This window comes from Oncorhynchus kisutch, linkage group LG24, assembly GCF_002021735.2.
Source record: "Oncorhynchus kisutch isolate 150728-3 linkage group LG24, Okis_V2, whole genome shotgun sequence".
Lineage (NCBI taxonomy): Eukaryota > Metazoa > Chordata > Actinopteri > Salmoniformes > Salmonidae > Oncorhynchus > Oncorhynchus kisutch.
Window position 1 is genome coordinate 40,489,602 of NC_034197.2, and position 25,371 is coordinate 40,514,972.

The 25,371-nt window shown below is 42.3% G+C and overlaps 1 protein-coding gene across 1 annotated transcript in view; it reads left to right on the top strand.

Moving 5' to 3' along the window:
* The first annotated feature begins 19,702 nt into the window (after positions 1 to 19,702).
* Positions 19,703 to 25,371, top strand: part of LOC109869084 (AMP deaminase 2) — a 71,755-nt gene continuing 66,086 nt past the window's right edge. Inside the window, exon 1 of the mRNA XM_031804316.1 lies at positions 19,703 to 19,967. Coding sequence (XP_031660176.1) covers positions 19,862 to 19,967 — 106 coding nt within the window. The 5' untranslated portion in view covers positions 19,703 to 19,861. The remainder of the gene's footprint in view (positions 19,968 to 25,371) is intronic.

A 25,371-nucleotide genomic window follows, 5' to 3' on the forward strand; every position in this document is an offset into this window, starting at 1 on the left:
ATCACATAATTCCATCCAGGTCATCAGGAGGAATCAGCCAATGAATTATACTCTTGAGCCAACATTCCATAGCTGCAGGTGATAGTAAATCACCAACCTTGTCTTTATACCTGTTCAAACACCCTCCAGGGGGCAGTATACACCCTTTCAGTTTGTTTACCAATTCATAGAAGTAATAAAATAAGAAAATTGACTACTTCAAAATAGTGATGGCCTCAATGGCACTGCCCATGCACTCACAATCACCACAATGGGACAGATACAAAGAAGAGTCCTCTATCATGCTCTATGGAGTCCTCTAGTGTGCTCTATGGAGTATTCTAGCGTGCTCTATGGAGTCCTTTAGCGCGCTCTATGGAGTCTTCTAGCATGCTCTATGGAGTCCTCTAGCATGCTCTATGGAGTCTTCTAGCATGCTCTATGGAGTCCTCTAGCATGCTCTATGGAGTCCTCTAGCATGCTCTATGGAGTCCTCTAGCATGCTCTATGGAGTCCTCTAGCATGCTCTATGGAGTCCTCTAGCATGCTCTATGGAGTCCTCTAGCATGCTCTATGGAGTCTTCTAGCATGCTCTATGGAGTCCTCTAGCGTGCTCTATGGAGTCCTCTAGCATGCTCTATGGAGTCCTCTAGCGTGCTCTATGGAGTCCTCTAGCATGCTCTATGGAGTCTTCTAGCATGCTCTATGGTTTGGACTTCTTTTTTTCCTTATTTAATTTTTTCTCAAAATGGAGACAATGGGCCGTCATTGGTCACCACCTTTCAACGTACATTGCATTATGGGGATACAAAGTGTCCAGCTTGCGCCTACATGTCAGTAAGATCACATGAACTTTTGCAGTTAGAGAGGAAGAGGTGAAGCGAGAGGGTTTACTCAACCAATCATTAGGCTGTTTTATTTTTGACCCACGCGAACCTGACCAAAGACATGACTGAAACAGGGACCAATTTTGCGGTGATTCATGTCTACACTGAATCAGATATATACTAAATGTATGTAATGTTTAGGCTCTCTCTCACTAATTGATTGTACAATGTAAAACACATATGATTTCTGTCTGCGAGGGTGTGATATCGGGGTTGGAGACGTGTTTATTGTGACATTTATAAATAAACAAATTCATAAACAATGGCACCACTGCCGTGTTGATCTGTAGCTTGTCTGACGCAACCCAAGTGATTCGCAGCGCAGGGAGAGCTGTGCCAACAAGAGTCTGGAAAGGAGGCCGTTTGTTAACGTAATATAGTCGCTCAGAAATTGTGCGACGGATTTGATTGGCTCTTCTCAACCATCAACAATCAAACAAACAATTCCTTTGAGGGTTGAGACCTCTCATTGTTTGAATTGTTTAAAATCCAACCGTTGTAAATGGAAGAGGTCAGTGGACTGGGGTCTGTGTGTGGCTGTGGGTGTTTGAGTGATAAAGACACAGAGGAGAGCCGACGAGTAAAAACACAGCCCTTTACATCATTGGAGCATTTTGTCGACAACATCAAAGAGCCATTCCAGACTCTGAAATCAGGAAGAAGTTAGGTGTTAGCCAGGCTAGTTGGTCTGAGCCTTGCTGTTGAAAAACTAGATTTGTGTTTGACCTTGGATCTATGCAATTGAACAACAGCCTAAATAGACCTAGAAATATTTACATTTTTGCATTTGAAAATCAGAATCCCTGCTGCACTTTGTTTTGAACAGATGACTAGATTACCATCAATTAGAAAGAGCTACCAGTGATTTCAACAGATTACCAGATTACCATCAGTTAGAAAGAGCTACCAGTGATTTCAACAGATTACCAGATTACCATCAGTTAGAAAGAGCTACCAGTGATTTGAACAGATTACCAGATTACCATCAGTTAGAAAGAGCTACCAGTGATTTGAACAGATTACCAGATTACCATCAGTTAGAAAGAGCTACCAGTGATTTCAACAGATTACCAGATTACCATCAGTTAGAAAGAGCTACCAGTGATTTGAACAGATTACCAGATTACCATCAGTTAGAAAGAGCTACCAGTGATTTCAACAGATTACCAGATTACCATCAATTAGAAAGAGCTACCAGTGATTTGAACAGATTACCAGATTACCATCAGTTAGAAAGAGCTACCAGTGATTTGAACAGATTACCAGATTACCATCAGTTAGAAAGCACTACCAGTGATTTCAACAGATTACCAGATTACCATCAGTTAGAAAGCACTACCAGTGATTTCAACAGATTACCAGATTACCATCAGTTAGAAAGAGCTACCGGTGACGTTGACTGATAGATGAAGGGGAAAACACAACAAGCACAGAAACAACAAGTGAAAACGAGTCAACTATCCCACTGGGCAAAAACTGGTTAAATCAACGTTGTTTCCACGTCAATTCAACCACAATATTTAATTAGATGACAATGAATCAATGTAGAAAACTGATTGGATTTGCAAAAAATCATCAACGTAAGGGAAATTCATATTTTTTTTCACTAAACTTTTAATCCTTTAAAGAGTATTGACGCACCAGTCTAATGAACATTCAAAAAAAATCAATCCCCATCAAAATCTGAGAGTTTAAAGCTACAGATATCTGCAGTTGAAAGTGGCAGAGCGACAGGGTGTTGGTCAGATCGGTCTTCTGATGTTCCTATTTCTGTCTGTAGCGTCTGAACCGTTTGGGATTTAAACTAATATGGAGAGACTCTCACGAGTTTTGCTCTACAACCCCCACAAGTGTCAAGGGACTCTTCTGAAGGTAACCCATTACAAATGAATGGAAGCATGGAGGTAGTTCTCCGTTTTGGTGACCCATACAAATGAATGAAATTGTGGAGGTAATTCTCAGTTTTGGTAACCCATACAAATGAATGGAAGCATGGAGTTAATTCTCCGTTTTGGTGACCCATACAAATGAATGGAAGCATGGAGTTAATTCTCCGTTTTGGTAACCCATACAAATGAATGGAAGCATGGAGTTAATTCTCCGTTTTGGTGACCCATACAAATGAATGGAAGCATGGAGTTAATTCTCCGTTTTGGTAACCCATACAAATGAATGGAAGCATGGAGTTAATTCTCCGTTTTGGTAACCCATACAAATGAATGGAAGCATGGAGTTAATTCTCCGTTTTGGTGACCCATACAAATGAATGGAAGCATGAAGGTAGTTTTGTGTCAACAAAAATAAGGGGTTCAATGTGTCCAAACTAAAATATTTCCTGAGCTTTCTTGAATCTCCGATATACGACAGACACCTCAAAACCTTACTCCTTATTTTTATTATTATTATTATTTTTATTTTATTTTTATTATTTTTTAAATTATTGTTATTATTATTATTGTTATTATTTTTATTATTATTTTTATTATTATTATTATTTTTTTTTTTAATGATTATTATTATTATTTTTTATTTTTTTTTTATTTTTTTTTTAATTATTGTTATTATTATTATTGTTATTATTTTTATTATTATTTTTATTATTATTATTATTAATTTTTTTTAATGATTATTATTATTTATTTTTATTTTTATTTTTATTTTTGTGTGTATTTTGTGCCGTTTTCTGAACGTCTTATTCAATGCATGTCTATGGGCTATAGTAGTAAAGCCCAAATTCAATATTTTATCCCAAAAATAAATATATATATTTTTTTTATACCGAAAGGGGTCCTAAAATTCTAAATCAAAAAGCTAAATGATCCTTGGTATGACCATCTTAAAACAATTCCATATGTTAGCTTAGTAGAACCCCCCCCCCTCCACCTTCTAACTCAGAACTAACCAAATGTAACTCAAAACTAACCAAATGTAACTCAAAACTAAGCAAATGTAACTCAAAACTAACCAAATGTAACTCAAAACTAATCAAATGTAACTCATACCTAGACGTTGCGAAGTGGGATCTTACTGGGGATAGCTAGCGTAGGCTACATCACAAAGCAGGATGAGGTAGCTACTTACCTTTTCTAAATATTCACAATATTCTGCAAGTAATACCTCATACTATTATGTTGATGTCTTTTGCATTTTCTCTTTTATGTATCAATCATACACACACACACACACACACACACACACACACACACACACACACACACACACACACACACACACACACACACACACACACACACACACACACACACACACTCTTCTAATTTCCTAGACAGACAGTCTACCTACATAGGAAATTGGGCCACTTTCTAAGTCTGCCTGAAGCTTCATCAAAATCAAATCACATTTTCTTGGTCACACACACATGGTTAGCAGATGTTATTGGTCACACACACATGGTTAGCAGATGTTATTGGTCACACACACATGGTTAGCAGATGTTATTGGTCACATACACACGGTTAGTAGATGTTAATGGTCACATGGTTAGCAGATGTTATTGGTCACACACACATGGTTAGCAGATATTAATGGTCACACACACATGGTTAGCAGATGTTATTGGTCACACACACATGGTTAGCAGATGTTAATGGTCACATACGCATGGTTAGCAGATGTTAATAGTCACATACACATGGTTAGCAGATGTTATTGGTCACATATACACATGGTTAGCAGATGTTAATGGTCACATACACATGGTTAGCAGATGTTAATGGTCACATACACATGGTTAGCAGATGTTAATGCGAGTGTAGCGAAATGCTCATGCATCTAGTTCCGACAGTGCAGTAATACCTAACGAGTAATCTAACAATTTCACAAACACTACCTTATACACAAATCTAAAGGGTTAAATAAGAATATGTACATATAAATATATGGATGAGCGATGGCCGTGCGGCATAGGGAAGGTGCAATAGATGATATAGAATACAATATATACATATGATATGAGTAATGTAGGATATGTAAACATTATTAATGTGGCATTGTTTAAAGTGACTAGTGATACATTTATTAAAGTGGCCAGTGATTGGGTCTCAATGTAGGCAGCAGCCTCTAATGTGCTAGTGATGGCTGTTTAGCAGTCTGATGGCCTTGAAATAGAAGCTGTTTTTCAATCTCTCGGTCCCAGTTTTGATACACCTGTACTGACCTCGCCTTCTGGATGGTAGGGGTATGAACAGGCAGTGGCTCGGGTGGTTGTTGATCTTTTTGGCTTTCCTGTGAAATCGGGTGCTGTAGGTGTCTAAGTAAATCAGCTTGGCTGACCTCCCTTTCCCAGAATTCCATGGGAGTCGTCCCACTATGCACTAGGCTAGGGCCTAGGCTGTTATTTTTCCGCAGGGTTGCCAGGCTGGCGGTGTTCAGAATGCCTTTGTTATGTAAAAGCCCTGAGAATCAGCCCTGAGCCCAAACCGCAGTGGGAGAGGAGGGTTGTCTCCAATGTTCCCTCTAAACTGCAGGTGCACTGGGCCCTCTCAGACCAGCACGAGATTGAACTTCACTCAACTTTCTAGAATTTTCTCCCTTTTAGTTAACACTATCAACATTTCCCTTTACTGTGGGAATTGTGATCGAATCAAGGCAATATTAGACACTTTCAATGTAACATACCTGAAACTAAACTAACTATGCAAGACTTAGTATATAAACTAACTATGCAAGATATTTTGTTGTAGGCAGAACACACCGTTGTAGGATTCTATTCCATTGACAGGCACGACTCAGGCCCATACTCTACACAGACCTGTGTGTCAGAACCATTACTAGCCCAGTTATAGATCATTTGTAGTCAGCAATGGGGGAGGGATGGCTTCCTACAAAAGCATAAAACGTTTACATTTCTAGACATCGTTGAAAAGCCAGACAGGTAAAGAGCTTTATTTTCTTAAAGGGGCAGTGTTGTATTTTGAGACAGGTTTGAATACGCTAAGTAGCCAATAGGCAGAAGGTAACATAATTTGCCTGATTCTCTGTAATAATGGTATAGAAATGATGATGTATTTTATGTAAAGTGGTTTCTTACCTAAAACAATTGTCTGGAGGATAAGTGGATAAGCAGGTTAATGTCAAGTCCTGCATGTATTTTTTTTTTAAGTCTCATGGAACGCAGGCCTACATTGAACACCACACATTGACTGCTACTGTAGACTGAAATCGGTAGGTCAAAAATCTCTTCCCAACTATTTTGCAATCTACATGGTACGGCTGTCAATTTTTTGGTCCATAAATGAAACTTGTACACTTCTTTATTTATCACAGTTTTCTTTAACCAATTATGTTCTTTAATGAAGGACCGACAGACAAATTCCTTACTTTTTCACCCTTCTACTTTCCTTTTTCATTTTTGCAGTAATGTTGCAATTAGTTGGTTGTTATTTCGGGTAGAGCAGACATTTCCATATGTCTGTGTTAGCTGCATGTGTGACATAACTCCACCAGTCCTATTTATCATATCATTCATGAAGATTATACTTTTTATACTACCAGAAAAGCCTACCATCAAAAACAATTGATGAAAATACACCCCATAACATTTTAACATGGAAATAAACATTTTATAATTCAGCCTGGCACATGAACTGAAATGAAAAATGACACTGGATTCAAAACTTCAAATTTTTCTATTTAAATTATTATACAAAATTATTGCAACCAGTAGAATGTTATATATATGGGGGATACAATCTTCCCAGCTCTGCAGATTTTGCTGTGAGTCATTAGATCATTTATTTTGGTACTGTCCGTATGTAGCTCGTTTTTGGTCCCAGGTCCAGGAATGGCTGAAGTACTGCAACATTGACCTGGACCTAACACTGCAGATAACAATACTGAGTGATTTGAAAAGTCATAGTCAAATTGATCAATAATATCATAATTATTTAGCAAAAAAATAAATTTTTCAATTTACAATCTGTGGAAACAATGAGAATAGAAAGGTTCAGTACTTTTGTGAAACATCACAGCACAGAGGAAATATATATGGCATATAGAAATCTTATTTATGGATGGTGTTAAGAGATAGATGGGAGGGGTGGGAATGGAGCTGAAGGGGTGGGACTAATAACAACAGATTATAAAAGGATAACTAATGTAAAACATACTGTGTTTTACTGAAATCAAACTGGATGGCCATCCGAAATAGATGGGAGAGGTTGAGGGTAGAGGAAGGACATCAGTAATAGATGGTTGAGGGTAGAGGAAGGACATCAGTAATAGATGGTTGAGGGTAGAGGAAGGACATCAGTAATAGATGGTTGAGGGTAGAGGAAGGACATCAGTAATAGATGGTTGAGGGTAGAGGAAGGACATCAGTAATAGATGGTTGAGGGTAGAGGAAGGACATCAGTAATAGATGGTTGAGGGTAGAGGAAGGACATCAGTAATAGATGGTTGAGGGTAGAGGAAGGACATCAGTAACAGATAGGAGAGGTTGAGGGTAGAGGAAGGACATCAGTAGTAGATGGGAGAGGTTGAGGGTAGAGGAAGGACATCAGTAATAGATGGGAGAGGTTGAGGGTAGAGGAAGGACATCAGTAATAGATGGGAGAGGTTGAGGGTAGAGGATGGACATCAGAAATATATGGGTGAGGTTGAGGGTAGAGGAAGGACATCAGTAATAGATGGGAGAGGTTGAGGGTAGAGGAAGGACATCAGTAATAGATGGTTGAGGGTAGAGGAAGGACATCAGTAATAGATGGGAGAGGTTGAGGGTAGAGGAAGGACATCAGTAATAGATGGTTGAGGGTAGAGGAAGGACATCAGTAATAGATGGGAGAGGTTGAGGGTAGAGGAAGGACATCAGTAATAGATGGTTGAGGGTAGAGGAAGGACATCAGTAATAGATGGGAGAGGGTAGAGGAAGGACATCAGTAATAGATGGTTGAGGGTAGAGGAAGGACATCAGTAATAGATGGTTGAGGGTAGAGGAAGGACATCAGTAATAGATGGTTGAGGGTAGAGGAAGGATCAGTAATAGATGGTTGAGGGTAGAGGAAGGACATCAGTAATAGAGGTTGAGGGTAGAGGAAGGACATCAGTAATAGATGGTTGAGGGTAGAGGAAGGACATCAGTAATAGATGGTTGAGGGTAGAGGAAGGACATCAGTAATAGATGGTTGAGGGTAGAGGAAGGACATCAGTAATAGATGGTTGAGGGTAGAGGAAGGACATCAGTAATAGGTTGAGGGTAGAGGAAGGACATCAGTAATAGATGGTTGAGGGTAGAGGAAGGACATCAGTAATAGATGGTTGAGGGTAGAGGAAGGACATCAGTAATAGATGGGAGAGGTTGAGGGTGAGGAATGACATCAGTGATAGATGGTTGAGGGTAGAGGAAGGACATCAGTAGTAGATGGGAGAGGTTGAGGGTAGAGGATGGACATCAGTAATAGATGGGAGAGGTTGAGGGTAGAGGAAGGACATCAGTAGTAGATGGGAGAGGTTGAGGGTAGAGGAAGGACATCAGTAATAGATGGGAGAGGTTGAGGGTAGAGGAAGGACATCAGTAATAGATGGTTGAGGGGGTAGAGGAAGGACATCAGTAATAGATGGGAGAGGTTGAGGGTAGAGGAAGGACATCAGTAATAGATGGTTGAGGGTAGAGGAAGGACATCAGTAATAGATGGTTGAGGGTAGAGGAAGGACATCAGTAATAGATGGTTGAGGGTAGAGGAAGGACATCAGTAATAGATGGTTGAGGGTAGAGGAAGGACATCAGTAATAGATGGTTGAGGGTAGAGGAAGGACATCAGTAATAGATGGGAGAGGGTAGAGGAAGGACATCAGTAATAGATGGTTGAGGGTAGAGGAAGGACATCAGTAATAGATGGGAGAGGTTGAGGGTAGAGGAAGGACATCAGTAATAGATGGGAGAGGTTGAGGGTAGAGGAAGGACATCAGTAATAGATGGGAGAGGTTGAGGGTAGAGGAAGGACATCAGTAATAGATGGGAGAGGTTGAGGGTAGAGGAAGGACATCAGTAATAGATGGGAGAGGTTGAGGGTAGAGGAAGGACATCAGTAATAGATGGTTGAGGGTAGAGGAAGGACATCAGTAATAGATGGTTGAGGGTAGAGGAAGGACATCAGTAATAGATGATTGAGGGTAGAGGAAGGACATCAGTAATAGATGGTTGAGGGTAGAGGAAGGACATCAGTAATAGATGGTTGAGGGTAGAGGAAGGACATCAGTAATAGATGGTTGAGGGTAGAGGAAGGACATCAGTAATAGATTGTTGAGGGTAGAGGAAGGACATCAGTAATAGATGGTTGAGGGTAGAGGAAGGACATCAGTAATAGATGGTTGAGGGTAGAGGAAGGACATCAGAAATGGATTGTTGAGGGTAGAGGAAGGCATCAGTAATAGATGGGAGAGGTTGGGGGTAGAGGAAGGACATCAGTAATAGATGGTTGAGGAAAGAGGAAGGACATCAGTAATAGATGGGAGAGGTTGAGGGTAGAGGAAGGACATCAGTAATAGATGGTTGAGGGTAGAGGAAGGACATCAGTAATAGATGGTTGAGGGTAGAGGAAGGACATCAGTAATAGATGGTTGATGGTAGAGGAAGGACATCAGTAATAGATGGGAGAGGGTAGAGGAAGGACATCAGTAGTAGATGGGAGAGGTTGAGGGTAGAGGAAGGACATCAGTAATAGATGGGAGAGGTTGAGGGTAGAGGAAGGACATCAGTAATAGATGGGAGAGGTTGAGGGTAGAGGAAGGACATCAGTAATAGATGGGAGAGGGTAGAGGAAGGACATCAGTAATAGATGGGAGAGGGTAGAGGAAGGACATCAGTAATAGATGGTTGAGGGTAGAGGAAGGACATCAGTAATAGATGGTTGAGGGTAGAGGAAGGACATCAGTAATAGATGGTTGAGGGTAGAGGAAGGACATCAGAAATAGATGGTTGAGGGTAGAGGAAGGACATCAGTAATAGATGGTTGAGGGTAGAGGAAGGACATCAGTAATAGATGGTTGAGGGTAGAGGAAGGACATCAGTAATAGATGGTTGAGGGTAGAGGAAGGACATCAGTAATAGATGGTTGAGGGTAGAGGAAGGACATCAGTAATAGATGGGAGAGGTTGAGGGTAGAGGAAGGACATCAGTAATAGATGGTTGAGGGTAGAGGAAGGACATCAGTAATAGATGGTTGAGGGTAGAGGAAGGACATCAGTAATAGATGGTTGAGGGTAGAGGAAGGACATCAGTAATATATGGGAGGGGTTGAGGGTAGAGGAAGGACATCAGTAATAGATGGTTGAGGGTAGAGGAAGGACATCAGTAATAGATAGGAGAGGGTAGAGGAAGGACATCAGTAATAGATGGGAGAGGTTGAGGATAGAGGAAGGACATCAGTAATAGATGGTTGAGGGTAGAGGAAGGACATCAGTAATAGATGGGAGAGGTTGAGGATAGAGGAAGGACATCAGTAATAGATGGTTGAGGGTAGAGGAAGGACATCAGTAATAGATGGTTGAGGGTAGAGGAAGGACATCAGTAATAGATGGTTGAGGGTAGAGGAAGGACATCAGTAATAGATGGTTGAGGGTAGAGGAAGGACATCAGTAATAGATGGTTGAGGGTAGAGGAAGGACATCAGAAATAGATGGTTGAGGGTAGAGGAAGGACATCAGTAATAGATGGTTGAGGGTAGAGGAAGATCATCAGTAATAGATGGTTGAGGGTAGAGGAAGGACATCAGTAATAGATGGTTGAGGGTAGAGGAAGGACATCAGTAATAGATGGTTGAGGGTAGAGGAAGGACATCAGTAATAGATGGTTGAGGGTAGAGGAAGGACATCAGTAATAGATGGTTGAGGGTAGAGGAAGGACATCAGTAACAGATAGGAGAGGTTGAGGGTAGAGGAAGGACATCAGTAGTAGATGGGAGAGGTTGAGGGTAGAGGAAGGACATCAGTAATAGATGGTTGAGGGTAGAGGAAGGATATCAGTAATAGATGGTTGAGGGTAGAGGAAGGACATCAGTAATAGGTTGAGGGTAGAGGAAGGACATCAGTAATAGATGATTGGGGGTAGAGGAAGGACATCAGTAATAGATGGTTGAGGGTAGAGGAAGGACATCAGTAATAGGTTGAGGGTAGAGGAAGGACATCAGTAATAGATGGTTGAGGGTAGAGGAAGGACATCAGAAATAGATGGTTGAGGGTAGAGGAAGGACATCAGTAATAGATGGAGAGGTTGAGGGTAGAGGAAGGACATCAGTAATAGATGGGAGAGGTTGAGGGTAGAGGAAGGACATCAGTAGTAGATGGGAGAGGTTGAGGTAGAGGATGGAAATCAGTAATAGATGGTTGAGGGTAGAGGAAGGATATCAGTAATAGATGGGAGAGGTTGAGGATAGAGGAAGGACATCAGTAAAGATGGTTGAGGGTAGAGGAAGGACATCAGTAATAGATGGGAGAGGTTGAGGGTAGAGGAAGGACATCAGTAATAGATGGGAGAGGGTAGAGGAAGGACATCAGTAATAGATGGGAGAGGGTAGAGGAAGGACATCAGTAATAGATGGTTGAGGGTAGAGGAAGGACATCAGAAATAGATGGTTGAGGGTAGAGGAAGGACATCAGTAATAGATGGTTGAGGGTAGAGGAAGGACATCAGAAATAGATGGTTGAGGGTAGAGGAAGGACATCAGTAATAGATGGTTGAGGGTAGAGGAAGGACATCAGTAATAGATGGTTGAGGGTAGAGGAAGGACATCAGTAATAGATGGTTGAGGGTAGAGGAAGGACATCAGAAATAGATGGTTGAGGGTAGAGGAAGGACATCAGTACAATAGATGGTTGAGGGTAAGGAAGGACATCAGTAATAGATGGTTGAGGGTAGAGGAAGGACATCAGAAATAGATGGTTGAGGGTAGAGGAAGGACATCAGTAATAGATGGTTGAGGGTAGAGGAAGGACATCAGTAATATATGGGAGGGGTTGAGGGTAGAGGAAGGACATCAGTAATAGATGGTTGAGGGTAGAGGAAGGACATCAGTAACAGATAGGAGAGGTTGAGGGTAGAGGAAGGACATCAGTAGTAGATGGGAGAGGTTGAGGATAGAGGAAGGACATCAGTAATAGATGGTTGAGGGTAGAGGAAGGACATCAGTAATAGATGGGAGAGGTTGAGGATAGAGGAAGGACATCAGTAATAGATGGTTGAGGGTAGAGGAAGGACATCAGTAATAGATGGGAGAGGTTGAGGGTAGAGGAAGGACATCAGTAATAGATGGGAGAGGGTAGAGGAAGGACATCAGTAATAGATGGGAGAGGGTAGAGGAAGGACATCAGTAATAGATGGTTGAGGGTAGAGGAAGGACATCAGAAATAGATGGTTGAGGGTAGAGGAAGGACATCAGTAATAGATGGGAGAGGTTGAGGGTAGAGGAAGGACATCAGTAATAGATGGGAGAGGTTGAGGGTAGAGGAAGGACATCAGTAGTAGATGGGAGAGGTTGAGGGTAGAGGATGGAAATCAGTAATAGATGGTTGAGGGTAGAGGAAGGATATCAGTAATAGATGGGAGAGGTTGAGGATAGAGGAAGGACATCAGTAATAGATGGTTGAGGGTAGAGGAAGGACATCAGTAATAGATGGGAGAGGTTGAGGGTAGAGGAAGGACATCAGTAATAGATGGGAGAGGGTAGAGGAAGGACATCAGTAATAGATGGGAGAGGGTAGAGGAAGGACATCAGTAATAGATGGTTGAGGGTAGAGGAAGGACATCAGAAATAGATGGTTGAGGGTAGAGGAAGGACATCAGTAATAGATGGTTGAGGGTAGAGGAAGGACATCAGAAATAGATGGTTGAGGGTAGAGGAAGGACATCAGTAATAGATGGTTGAGGGTAGAGGAAGGACATCAGTAATAGATGGTTGAGGGTAGAGGAAGGACATCAGTAATAGATGGTTGAGGGTAGAGGAAGGACATCAGAAATAGATGGTTGAGGGTAGAGGAAGGACATCAGTAATAGATGGTTGAGGGTAAAGGAAGGACATCAGTAATAGATGGTTGAGGGTAGAGGAAGGACATCAGAAATAGATGGTTGAGGGTAGAGGAAGGACATCAGTAATAGATGGTTGAGGGTAGAGGAAGGACATCAGTAATATATGGGAGGGGTTGAGGGTAGAGGAAGGACATCAGTAATAGATGGTTGAGGGTAGAGGAAGGACATCAGTAACAGATAGGAGAGGTTGAGGGTAGAGGAAGGACATCAGTAGTAGATGGGAGAGGTTGAGGATAGAGGAAGGACATCAGTAATAGATGGTTGAGGGTAGAGGAAGGACATCAGTAATAGATGGGAGAGGTTGAGGATAGAGGAAGGACATCAGTAATAGATGGTTGAGGGTAGAGGAAGGACATCAGTAATAGATGGGAGAGGTTGAGGGTAGAGGAAGGACATCAGTAATAGATGGGAGAGGGTAGAGGAAGGACATCAGTAATAGATGGGAGAGGGTAGAGGAAGGACATCAGTAATAGATGGTTGAGGGTAGAGGAAGGACATCAGAAATAGATGGTTGAGGGTAGAGGAAGGACATCAGTAATAGATGGTTGAGGGTAGAGGAAGGACATCAGTAATAGATGGGAGAGGTTGAGGGTAGAGGAAGGACATCAGTAATAGATGGGAGAGGTTGAGGGTAGAGGAAGGACATCAGTAGTAGATGGGAGAGGTTGAGGGTAGAGGATGGAAATCAGTAATAGATGGTTGAGGGTAGAGGAAGGATATCAGTAATAGATGGGAGAGGTTGAGGATAGAGGAAGGACATCAGTAATAGATGGTTGAGGGTAGAGGAAGGACATCAGTAATAGATGGGAGAGGTTGAGGGTAGAGGAAGGACATCAGTAATAGATGGAGAGGGTAGAGGAAGGACATCAGTAATAGATGGGAGAGGGTAGAGGAAGGACATCAGTAATAGATGGTTGAGGGTAGAGGAAGGACATCAGAAATAGATGGTTGAGGGTAGAGGAAGGACATCAGTAATAGATGGTTGAGGGTAGAGGAAGGACATCAGAAATAGATGGTTGAGGGTAGAGGAAGGACATCAGTAATAGATGGTTGAGGGTAGAGGAAGGACATCAGTAATAGATGGTTGAGGGTAGAGGAAGGACATCAGTAATAGATGGTTGAGGGTAGAGGAAGGACATCAGAAATAGATGGTTGAGGGTAGAGGAAGGACATCAGTAATAGATGGTTGAGGGTAAGGAAGGACATCAGTAATAGATGGTTGAGGGTAGAGGAAGGACATCAGAAATAGATGGTTGAGGGTAGAGGAAGGACATCAGTAATAGATGGTTGAGGGTAGAGGAAGGACATCAGTAATATATGGGAGGGGTTGAGGGTAGAGGAAGGACATCAGTAATAGATGGTTGAGGGTAGAGGAAGGACATCAGTAACAGATAGGAGAGGTTGAGGGTAGAGGAAGGACATCAGTAGTAGATGGGAGAGGTTGAGGATAGAGGAAGGACATCGTAATAGATGGTTGAGGGTAGAGGAAGGACATCAGTAATAGATGGGAGAGGTTGAGGGTAAGAGGAAGGACATCAGTAATAGACAGTAATAGATGGTTGAGGGTAGAGGAAGGACATCAGTAATAGATGGTTGAGGGTAGAGGAAGGACATCAGTAATAGATGGTTGAGGGTAGAGGAAGGACATCAGTAATAGATGGGAGAGGGTAGAGGATGGACATCAGTAATAGATGGTTGAGGGTAGAGGAAGGACATCAGTAATAGATGGTTGAGGGTAGAGGAAGGACATCAGTAATAGATGGTTGAGGGTAGAGGAAGGACATCAGTAATAGATGGTTGAGGGTAGAGGAAGGACATCAGTAATAGATGGTTGAGGGTAGAGGAAGGACATCAGTAATAGATGGTTGAGGGTAGAGGAAGGACATCAGTAATAGATGGTTGAGGGTAGAGGAAGGACATCAGTAATAGATGGTTGAGGGTAGAGGAAGGACATCAGTAATAGATGGTTGAGGGTAGAGGAAGGACATCAGTAATAGATGGTTGAGGGTAGAGGAAGGACATCAGTAATAGATGGTTGAGGGTAGAGGAAGGACATCAGTAATAGATGGTTGAGGGTAGAGGATGGACATCAGTAATAGATGGTTGAGGGTAGAGGAAGGACATCAGTAATAGATGGTTGAGGGTAGAGGAAGGACATCAGTTATAGATGGTTGAGGGTAGAGGAAGGACATCAGTAATAGATGGTTGAGGGTAGAGGAAGGACATCAGTTATAGATGGTTGAGGGTAGAGGAAGGACATCAGTAATAGATGGTTGAGGGTAGAGGAAGGACATCAGTAATAGATGGTTGAGGGTAGAGGAAGGACATCAGTAATAGATGGTTGAGGGTAAAGGAAGGACATCAGTAATAGATGGTTGAGGGTAGAGGAAGGACATCAGAAATAGATGGTTGAGGGTAGAGGAAGGACATCAGTAATAGATGGTTGAGGGTAGAGGAAGGACATCAGTAATATATGGGAGGGGTTGAGGGTAGAGGAAGGACATCAGTAATAGATGGTTGAGGGTAGAGGAAGGACATCAGTAACAGATAGGAGAGGTTGAGGGTAGAGGAAGGACATCAGTAGTAGATGGGAGAGGTTGAGGATAGAGGAAGGACATCAGTAATAGATGGTTGAGGGTAGAGGAAGGACATCAGTAATAGATGGGAGAGGTTGAGGGTAGAGGAAGGACATCAGTAATAGATGGTTGAGGGTAGAGGAAGGACATCAGTAATAGATGGTTGAGGGTAGAGGAAGGACATCAGTAATAGATGGTTGAGGGTAGAGGAAGGACATCAGTAATAGATGGTTGAGGGTAGAGGAAGGACATCAGTAATAGATGGGAGAGGGTAGAGGATGGACATCAGTAATAGATGGTTGAGGGTAGAGGAAGGACATCAGTAATAGATGGTTGAGGGTAGAGGAAGGACATCAGAAATAGATGGTTGAGGGTAGAGGAAGGACATCAGTAATAGATGGTTGAGGGTAGAGGAAGGACATCAGTAATAGATGGTTGAGGGTAGAGGAAGGGACATCAGTAATAGATGGTTGAGGGTAGAGGAAGGACTCAGTAATAGATGGTTGAGGGTAAGGAAGGACATCAGTAATAGATGGTTGAGGGTAGAGGAAGACATCAGTTATAGATGGTTGAGGGTAGAGGAAGGACATCAGTAATAGATGGTTGAGGGTAGAGGAAGGACATCAGTTATAGATGGTTTGAGGGTAGAGGAAGGACATCAGTAATAGATGGTTGAGGGTAGAGGAAGGACATCAGTAATAGATGGTTGAGGGTAGAGGAAGGACATCAGTAATAGATGGTTGAGGGTAGAGGAAGGACATCAGTAATAGATGGTTGAGGGTAGAGGAAGGACATCAGTAATAGATGGTTGAGGGTAGAGGAAGGACATCAGTAATAGATGGTTGAGGGTAGAGGATGGACATCAGTAATAGATGGTTGAGGGTAGAGGAAGGACATCAGTAATAGATGGTTGAGGGTAGAGGAAGGACATCAGTTATAGATGGTTTGAGGGTAGAGGAAGGACATCAGTAATAGATGGTTGAGGGTAGAGGAAGGACATCAGTAATAGATGGTTGAGGGTAGAGGAAGGACATCAGTAATAGATGGTTGAGGGTAGAGGAAGGACATCAGTAATAGATGGTTGAGGGTAGAGGAAGGACATCAGTAATAGATGGTTGAGGGTAGAGGAAGGACATCAGTAATAGATGGTTGAGGGTAGAGGATGGACATCAGTATAGATGGTTGAGGGTAGAGGAAGGACATCAGTAATAGATGGTTGAGGGTAGAGAAAGGACATCAGTTATAGATGGTTGAGGGTAGAGGAAGGACATCAGTAATAGATGGTTGAGGGTAGAGGAAGGACATCAGTAATAGATGGTTGAGGGTAGAGGAAGGACATCAGTAATAGATGGTTGAGGGTAGAGGAAGGACATCAGTTATAGATGGTTGAGGGTAGAGGAAGGACATCAGTAATAGATGGTTGAGGGTAGAGGAAGGACATCAGTAATAGTGGTTGAGGGTAGAGGAAGGACATCAGTAATAGATGGTTGAGGGTAGAGGAAGGACATCAGTAATAGATGGTTGAGGGTAGAGGAAGGGCATCAGTAGTAGATGGGAGAGGTTGAGGGTAGAGGAAGGACATCAGTAATAGATGGTTGAGGGTAGAGGAAGGGCATCAGTAGTAGATGGGAGAGGTTGAGGGTAGAGGAAGACATCAGTAATAGATGGTTGAGGGTAGAGGAAGGACATCAGTAATAGATGGTTGAGGGTAGAGGAAGGACATCAGTAATAGATGAAGGACAGGAGTAAAACAAACTAAATGTAACTACTATTGTAAAATAGATTGTGTCCCTAAAATGTTTGTTTATTAAATGTATTCACTCCCTGAACTTGCTTCCTGACTCTCAGCATACATCCTTACAGGTGGTAGGCTTAGAAAGTAATAGACAAAGATATATTTAAAGCAAAGATATATATATATGTATTTTAAATATGTAAAATATATAAGATTTATGTATGTATGTATTATTATGTATGTATGGTATGTATGTATGTATGTATGTATGTATGTATGTATGTATGTATGTATGTAGTATGTATGTATGTATGTATGTAGTGTGTGTGTGTGTGTGTGTGTTGTGTGTGTGTGTGTGTGTGTGTGTGTGTGTGTGTGTGTGTGTGTGTGTGTGTGTGTGTGTGTGTGTGTGTGTGTGTATGTATGTATGTATGTATGTATGTATGTATGTATGTATGTATGTATGTATGTATGTATGTATGTATGTATGTATGTATGTATGTATGTATGTATGTATTTGCAAAAAGATAAATTGGGAATTGGAAAGTGATTCAGACTATTACATTGATGGACGCTACAATCTATCTGCAATATTAAAGCTGATCTACCCCATAAAAAATCAAATTATAATCCCTGTTTATGGTAGTCTAGTGGGTCATCCACACTCCACCCTCCCCTGAGAGAGAGAGATCTTCCAGTCCAGTGGCTTGTGTTCACGGTCTGCTCAACCCCTCTCTACAGGCTGGCCTGCCACTCTGGCTTTCCTTCAAAAGAGAGGCTCTCTCCTTCTCTCTCTCACTCTCTCAATTTAATTCAATTCAATGGGCTTTATTGGCATGGGAAACACATGTTTACATTGCTAAAGCAAGTGAAATAAATAATAAACAAAGTTAAATAAATAATACAAAATTAATAGTAAACATTCTCATTCCTCTGTCTCTCAGCCTCTCTCTCCTATCCTCTCTCTCTCTCTCTCTCTCTCTCTCTCTCTCTCTCTCTCTCTCTCTCTCTCTCTCTTTCCTCTCTCTCTCAGCCTCTCTGTCTCTCCTATCCTCTCTCTCTCTCTCTCTCTATCTCTATCTCTCTCTTTCCTCTCTCTCTCAGCCTCTCTCTCTCTCCTATCCTCTCTCGCCCTCTCTCTCTCTCTCTCTTTCCTCTCTCTCTCAGCCTCTCTGTCTCTCCTATCCTCTCTCTCTCTCTCTCTCTCTCTCTCTCTCCCTCTCTCTCTCTCTCTCTCTCTCTCTATCTCTCTCTTTCCTCTCTCTCTCAGCCTCTCTCTCTCTCCTATCCTCTCTTGCCCTCTCTCTCTCTCTCTTTCCTCTCTCTCTCAGCCTCTCTGTCTCTCCTATCCTCTCTCGCCCTCTCTCTCTCTCTCGCTCTCTTTCCTCTCTCTCTCAGCCTCTCTGTCTCTCCTATCCTCTCTCTCTCTCTCTATCTCTCTCTTTCCTCTCTCTCTCAGCCTCTCTCTCTCTCCTATCCTCTCTTGCCCTCTCTCTCTCTCTTTCCTCTCTCTCTCAGCCTCTCTGTCTCTCCTATCCTCTCTCTCTCTCTCTCTCTATCTCTATCTCTCTCTTTCCTCTCTCTCTCAGCCTCTCTCTCTCTCCTATCCTCTCTTGCCCTCTCTCTCTCTCTTTCCTCTCTCTCTCAGCCTCTCTCTCTCCTATCCTCTCTCGCCCTCTCTCTCTCTCTCGCTCTCTTTCCTCTCTCTCTCAGCCTCTCTCTCTCTTCTATCCTCTCTCTTTCTCGCTCTCTTTCTCTTTGCTTATCTTTCCCCTCTCTCTCTTTTACTATCTCTCCTCCTCATATCCTTATCATGCCTCCAGATCTTCTTCTAATGTGTCTTCCCAAAATTACCTTTAGTGAAATAGCTGTTGTTGTTATTGTTAGCCTATCAGTCAGAGTCATTCATGTCTACTTCTCATTTTCCCATTGGATGACTCTTTCTCCACCTGATGGTTGCCGGGGCAACAAAACAGAGCAGAGCAGAGCAGAATGGAGCTGGCTGGAGTCGTGTTGTGTGTAACGTTGAGTAGCTCTGTCACGCCCCCAGCAGCACTGTCAACACCGCATCCAGGCATAGAACACACACACAATCAGTGTTACACACTCACACACACAATCAGTGTTACTCACACACACAATTAGTGTCACACACACACACAATTAGTGTTACGCACACACACACAATCAGTTTTACACATACAGGGATTGGATGGAGTACTGTGGGATGTACAGTAGGAGGAGGCAGCCTTACTGCAGCATGAGAGCAGAACAGGAGCGCACAGTACAGCAGTCCACACTTGAACATCCCCCTCCCACACACACCCCCACGGCTCGCTCCCTCTCTCAGCATCTGTGCTGCTTCTATCTATCTATCTATCTATCTATCTATCTATCTATCTATCTATCTATCTACCTATCTGTCTCTCTCTCTGTCTCTCTCTCTGTCTCTCTCCTCTATCTCTCCCTCTCTCTCTCTCTCTCTCTCTCTCTCTCTATCTCTCCCTCTCTCCTCTCTATCTCTCCCTCTCTCTCTCTATCTCTCTATCTTACTTCGTGGCTCCCTGACTCTACCTCTGCAGTCTGCTCCAGCTCCACCGTGCTGTGCTGGTCTCTTCTTTCTTGACTGAACCAGCCAGGGAAGATGTCGTCCAACCCGTCCCCAGGAGCAGGGTCTGGACCCGGGGCCAAACCCAAATCCCAGTCCCCCTTCAGGAAGAGGGGCAGCCTGCAGTACTCAACCAGCCCATGTAAGGAGAGGGACCAGGGGATGGGGATGGAGGGGTAGTGGGTAGTTTATATACCATGTTATCTGTGACTGAGTGTGTTGTGTATGTATGATTGATGAGAGGATGAGAGGATGCAGGTTATTCTCATTAAGATCAAATCTATTTTACTGTTGTCAGTTACTTAATTACCTTACAGGATTATGTCCTGTTTACATCGAAGCGTTCAGTCCATTTAGTAGGTGTAGGGAATATGATGAAGGCAGAGTTTCCATGACAACGGTTTTCCTTGAATAGTTTGGGGAGCTCGAGACCTGTTGATCGAGGGGAAAGGAGGGGAATTTTCTCAACTAAATATTTAGTTTCCCCAAAAAAGCACCATGGATTCCTTGCGTTCAGTGATTTTCATTTTTGCTAGATGGTTCTTTAAAAGTAAATATAGAATTGTTGTCGTTTTTGCTTATCGTTAGTTTTCCACAAAACGGTGAGATTCAAGCAAGACTCGATCCATATTCTACGCTTGGATAATTCCGTGGACCCAGAGGCAGTCTCTCTGTGATGGAGTGAAATATGCTGTAACCTTGCTGCACCAGTGATTCTGTGATCCTCGTTGATCCCTATAACTGAACGAGAGGATTAACTGTGCTGTATCACTATATGCACAGTTCGCCAACTGTACGCCAATCACACCGGCATCACCGCTACAGAACAGAGGATCTATCTGACATGTTCTGAGATCTAGAACCATAGAAATCACAGGAGGTTGGCGGCACCATAATTGGAGAGGATGGGTTTGTGGTATGAGTGGAATGGTATCTAAATCATCACCTGGTTACCACCCGGTTACCACTTGGTTTCCACCTAGTTTCCATCTGGTTACCACTTGGTTTCCACCTAGTTTCCACCCAGTTACCACTTGGTTTCCACCTATTTTCCACCTGGTTACCACTTGGTTTCCACCTAGTTTCCACCTGGTTACCACTTGGTTTCCACCCGGTTACCACTTGGTTTCCACCTAGTTTCCACCTGGTTACCACTTGGTTTCCACCTAGTTTCCACCCGGTTACCACTTGGTTTCCACCTGGTTACACTGGTTTCCACCTAGTTTCCACCTGGTTACCACTTGATTTCCACCTAGTTTCCACCTGGTTACCACTTGGTTTCCACTTAGTTTCCACCTGGTTACCACTTGGTTTCCACCTAGTTTCCATTCGCTCCGTTCCAGGCCGTTATTATGAGTTGTCCTCCCTTCAGCAGCCTCCTGTGATAGAAATAGAAGATCTAGAATGGAAAGGTAGAATGATCGGGGTGGCAGGGTAGCCTAGTGGTTAGAGCGTTGGACTAGTAACCTGAAGGTTGAAAGTTCAAACCCCCGAGCTGATAAAGTACAAATCTGTCGTTCTGCCCCTGAACAGGCATTTAACCCACTGTTCCCTGGTAGGCTGTCATTGAAAATAAGAATTTGTTCTTAACTGACTTGCCAGGTTAAATAAAGGTTAATAAAATTAAAATTAAATGATAGAACAGAATGTACAGTATAGAACATAGATTATCTATGTGTCTTAGACTATTACTTGGTGAAAGATGCACCACCCTAATATGCTTAATTCCTGCATATTCTTCCTGCAGTTTCAGTGGGGAAAAAACACAGTTCAGTTATTTCTTGCAAATGAGGAATAGCACATTCCTGTTGTGTAGGACTATGTGAATGTTGTGAAACAGAGGAGTCAGGAGGAAGGTAGCTGACAGGTTTCATGCACTGATGGCCATGTTCTATATCTTTGAATTCTGGGTTTAAAAAAATCAGCATGCAAATCAAGAGCTGGTGACTATAAGGTTCTATCTGCCAAAAGACCATTCTGACACAGTAGGCTTTAAAGTTCTGAACCCTCATTGGTTTTGAATAGTGTCAGCAACATTTATTATTTTTCTTGTATTCTTTTGAACATGAATTGGGACATTTAGATTTCTATATAGGTAGAGAACATTGAACAGAACAATGCTGTGTCAAGAACTCAACTGAGTGGGCCGTGTGCCTCTCCAGTCCCAGACCATGTGTTATTAACACCTAGCCCAGTAGCCAACAACACATCAGATGTCACAACGCCACTACCGGTTAGATCATTGGAATTTTGTGATCTGTTTACATAACGTGTTATTAAATAAACACATTTATCTTTTTTTTTAAAGCAGAGCATTTACATCTGTGCAAGAATTAATTTGCTTAAAGGGTAGGTAGAATAAACGTAATGGATTTGCATTAGAATACGCATTAAAAGTCCCAATGCAAAATTACATCTCACTTTTCAATTTTTAGAGTAATTACATTAAAACTGATCAGAATTCCGAAGAATGCTAAATCCTGCCGGAAAAAACATAACGTGTGGCGTAATATGGAGGACCCAGCAAGCCAGCCTACTCCTTATAACCGTCAACTTCAAATGTACAGTGGCTTTTATTATTTGTATTTTTCACTTCCTGTGTTGTCAAGATGCAGCATCACTTCCTGTGTTGTCAAGATGCAGCATCACTTCCTGTGTTGTCAAGATGCAGCATCACTCCCTGTGTTGTCAAGATGCAGCATCACTTCCTGTGTTGTCAATATGCAGCATCACTTCCTGTGTTGTCAATATGCAGCATCACTTCCTGTGTTGTCAATATGCAGCATCACTTCCTGTGTTGTCAATATGCAGCATCACTTCCTGTATTGTCAATATGCAGCATCACTTCCTGTGTTGTCAATATGCAGCATCACTTCCTGTATTGTCCATATGCAGCATCACTTCCTGTGTTGTCAATATGCAGCATCACTTCCTGTGTTGTCAATATGCAGCATCACTTCCTGTATTGTCAATATGCAGCATCACTTCCTGTGTTGTCAAGATGCAGCTTGGAAAGAAAGGGGAGAAAAGGAGAGTAAAGTTGTCTGTCTGTCTGTCTGTCTGTCTGTCTGTCTGTCTGCCTGTCTGTCTGTCTGTCTGTCTGTCTGTCTGTCTGTCTGTCTGCCTGTCTGTCTCCCTGTTGCCTGTCTGTCTGTCTGTCTGTCTGTCTGTCTGTCTGTCTGTCTGTCTGTCTGTCTGTCTGTCTGTCTGTCTGTCTGTCTGTCTGTCTGTCTGTCTGTCTGTCTGTCACACAAGCCTCTTCAGTAGTCTCTTGTCACTAGTCTTGGAGAAAGTACTAAATTGTCATTTTTGAGTATAAGTTAAGATACCTTAATAGAAAATGATTCAAGTAAAATACTACTTCAGTAAAAGTCTAAAAGTTCCTGTTTTAGGCCTCCTGAGTGTCGCAGCGGTCTAAGGCACTGCATTGAAGTGCTAGAGGTGTCACTACAAACCCAGGATCGATCCCGGGCTGTATCACAACCAGCTGTGATCAGGAGTGCAAAATGGTCAGGGGAGGGTTTGGCCAGTGGTGCTTTACTTGGCTCATCGCTCTCTAGCAACTCCTTGTGGCGGGCGGATGCCTGCAGGCTGGCATCAGTCGTCAGTTGAACTAGCGTCCCACCTCATCACCAGCCAGTGAAACTGCAGGGCGGCAAATTTAAAACAACAGAAATCCCATAATTAAAATTCCTAGTATTTCACACCATTTTAAAGATACACTTGTTGTAAATCTAGCCACAGTGTCCGATTTCAAAAAGGCTTTATGACGAAAGCACACCAAACGATCATGTTAGGTCAGAGCCAAGTCACAGAAAAACACAGCCATTTTTCCAGCCAAAGAGAGGAGTCATAAAAAGCAGAAATAGAGATAAAATTAATCACATCAACCTTTGATGATCTTCATCAGATGACACTCATAGGACTTCATGTTACACAATACATGTATGTTTTGTTTGGTAAAGTTCATATTTATATCCAAAAATCTCAGTTAACATTGGCGCGTTATTTTCAGTAGTTCCAAAACATCCGGTGATTTTGCAGCTAGCCCAATCAATTTACAGAAATACTCATAATAAACATTGCTAAAAGATACAAGTGTTATGCATGGAATTTTAGATCCACTTCTCCTTAATGCAACCGCTGTGTCAGATTTCAAAAGAACTTTATGAAAAAAGCACACCATGCAATAATCTGAGTACAGCGCTCAGAGACCAAAACAACCCAAACAGATATCCGCCATGTTGTGTAGTCAACAGAAGTCAGAAATAGCATCATAAATATTCACTTACCTTTGATGAGCTTCATCAGAATGCACTCCCAGGAATCCCAGTTTCACAATAAAGTCCATCATTTATGTCCAAATATCTCCTTTTTGTTCGCGCGTTTAGCCCAGTAAATCCAAATTCATGAGGCGTGTTCACTAGGTGCAGACGAAAAGTCAAAAGTTTCCGTTACAGTCCGTAGAAACATGTCAAACGATGTAAAGATTCAATCTTTAGGATGTTTTTAACATAAATCTTCAATAATGTTCCAACCAGAGAATTCCTTCTCATTCGCCCCCACTTCACAGTAGAAGCATCAAACAAAGTTCTAAAGACTGTTGACATCTAGTAGAAGCCTTAGGAAGTGCAATATGACCCCATAGACACTGTATATTCGATAGGCAAAGAGTTGAAAAACTACAAACCTCAGATTTCCCACTTCCTGGTTGGAGGTTTTTGCTGCCATATGAGTTCTGTTATACTCACAAACATCATTCAAACAGTTCTAGAAACTTCAGAGTTTACTAATCTACTAAATCTACTAATTATATGCATATTATAGCTTTTATGGCTGAGTAGCAGGCAGTTTAATTTGGGCATGCTTTTCATCCAAAATTCCCAATGCTGCCCCCTACCCTAGAGAAGTTAAGAGTGCGGGTGTTAAGAAGCGCGGTTTGGCGGGTCATGTTTCGGAGGACGCATGACTCGATCTTTGCCTCCCGAGCCTGTTGGGGTGTTGCAGCAGCGATGAGACATGATCGGAAAACGGGTAAAGTACAACAACAACAAAAAATCCTTTGAACAACTTCATTGTCCATTCAGTGTGGAAGTTGTCTTTGGATTGAATGAGGCAACAGGTTGGAACTGGAAGAGCTGTGGTAATGAGCCTGGAATGGATGAACTATTAGGATGAATCATAACAGTTTAAGCAGAGAAACGGTTGGCTTGATATTAACACCTCTCCACGCACCATGTGTCCTGGTGGTGAACCTGGTACATTATATTGGATAGATCCAGAGAGAGAATGTTCTAAAAAGAGATGAGTCATTTCAAATGTCACCATCTGGTCAATTTAAACAGGAGAGAGAGAGAGAGAGAGAGAGAGAGAGAGAGAGAGAGAGAGAGAGAGAGAGAGAGAGAGAGAGAGAGAGAGAGGGGGAGAGAGAGAGAGAGAGAGAGACAGAGAGAGAGAGAGAGAGAGAGAGAGAGACAGAGACAGAGAGAGAGAGAGAGAGAGAGAGAGAGAGAGAGAGAGAGAGAGAGTGAGAGAGAGAGAGAGAG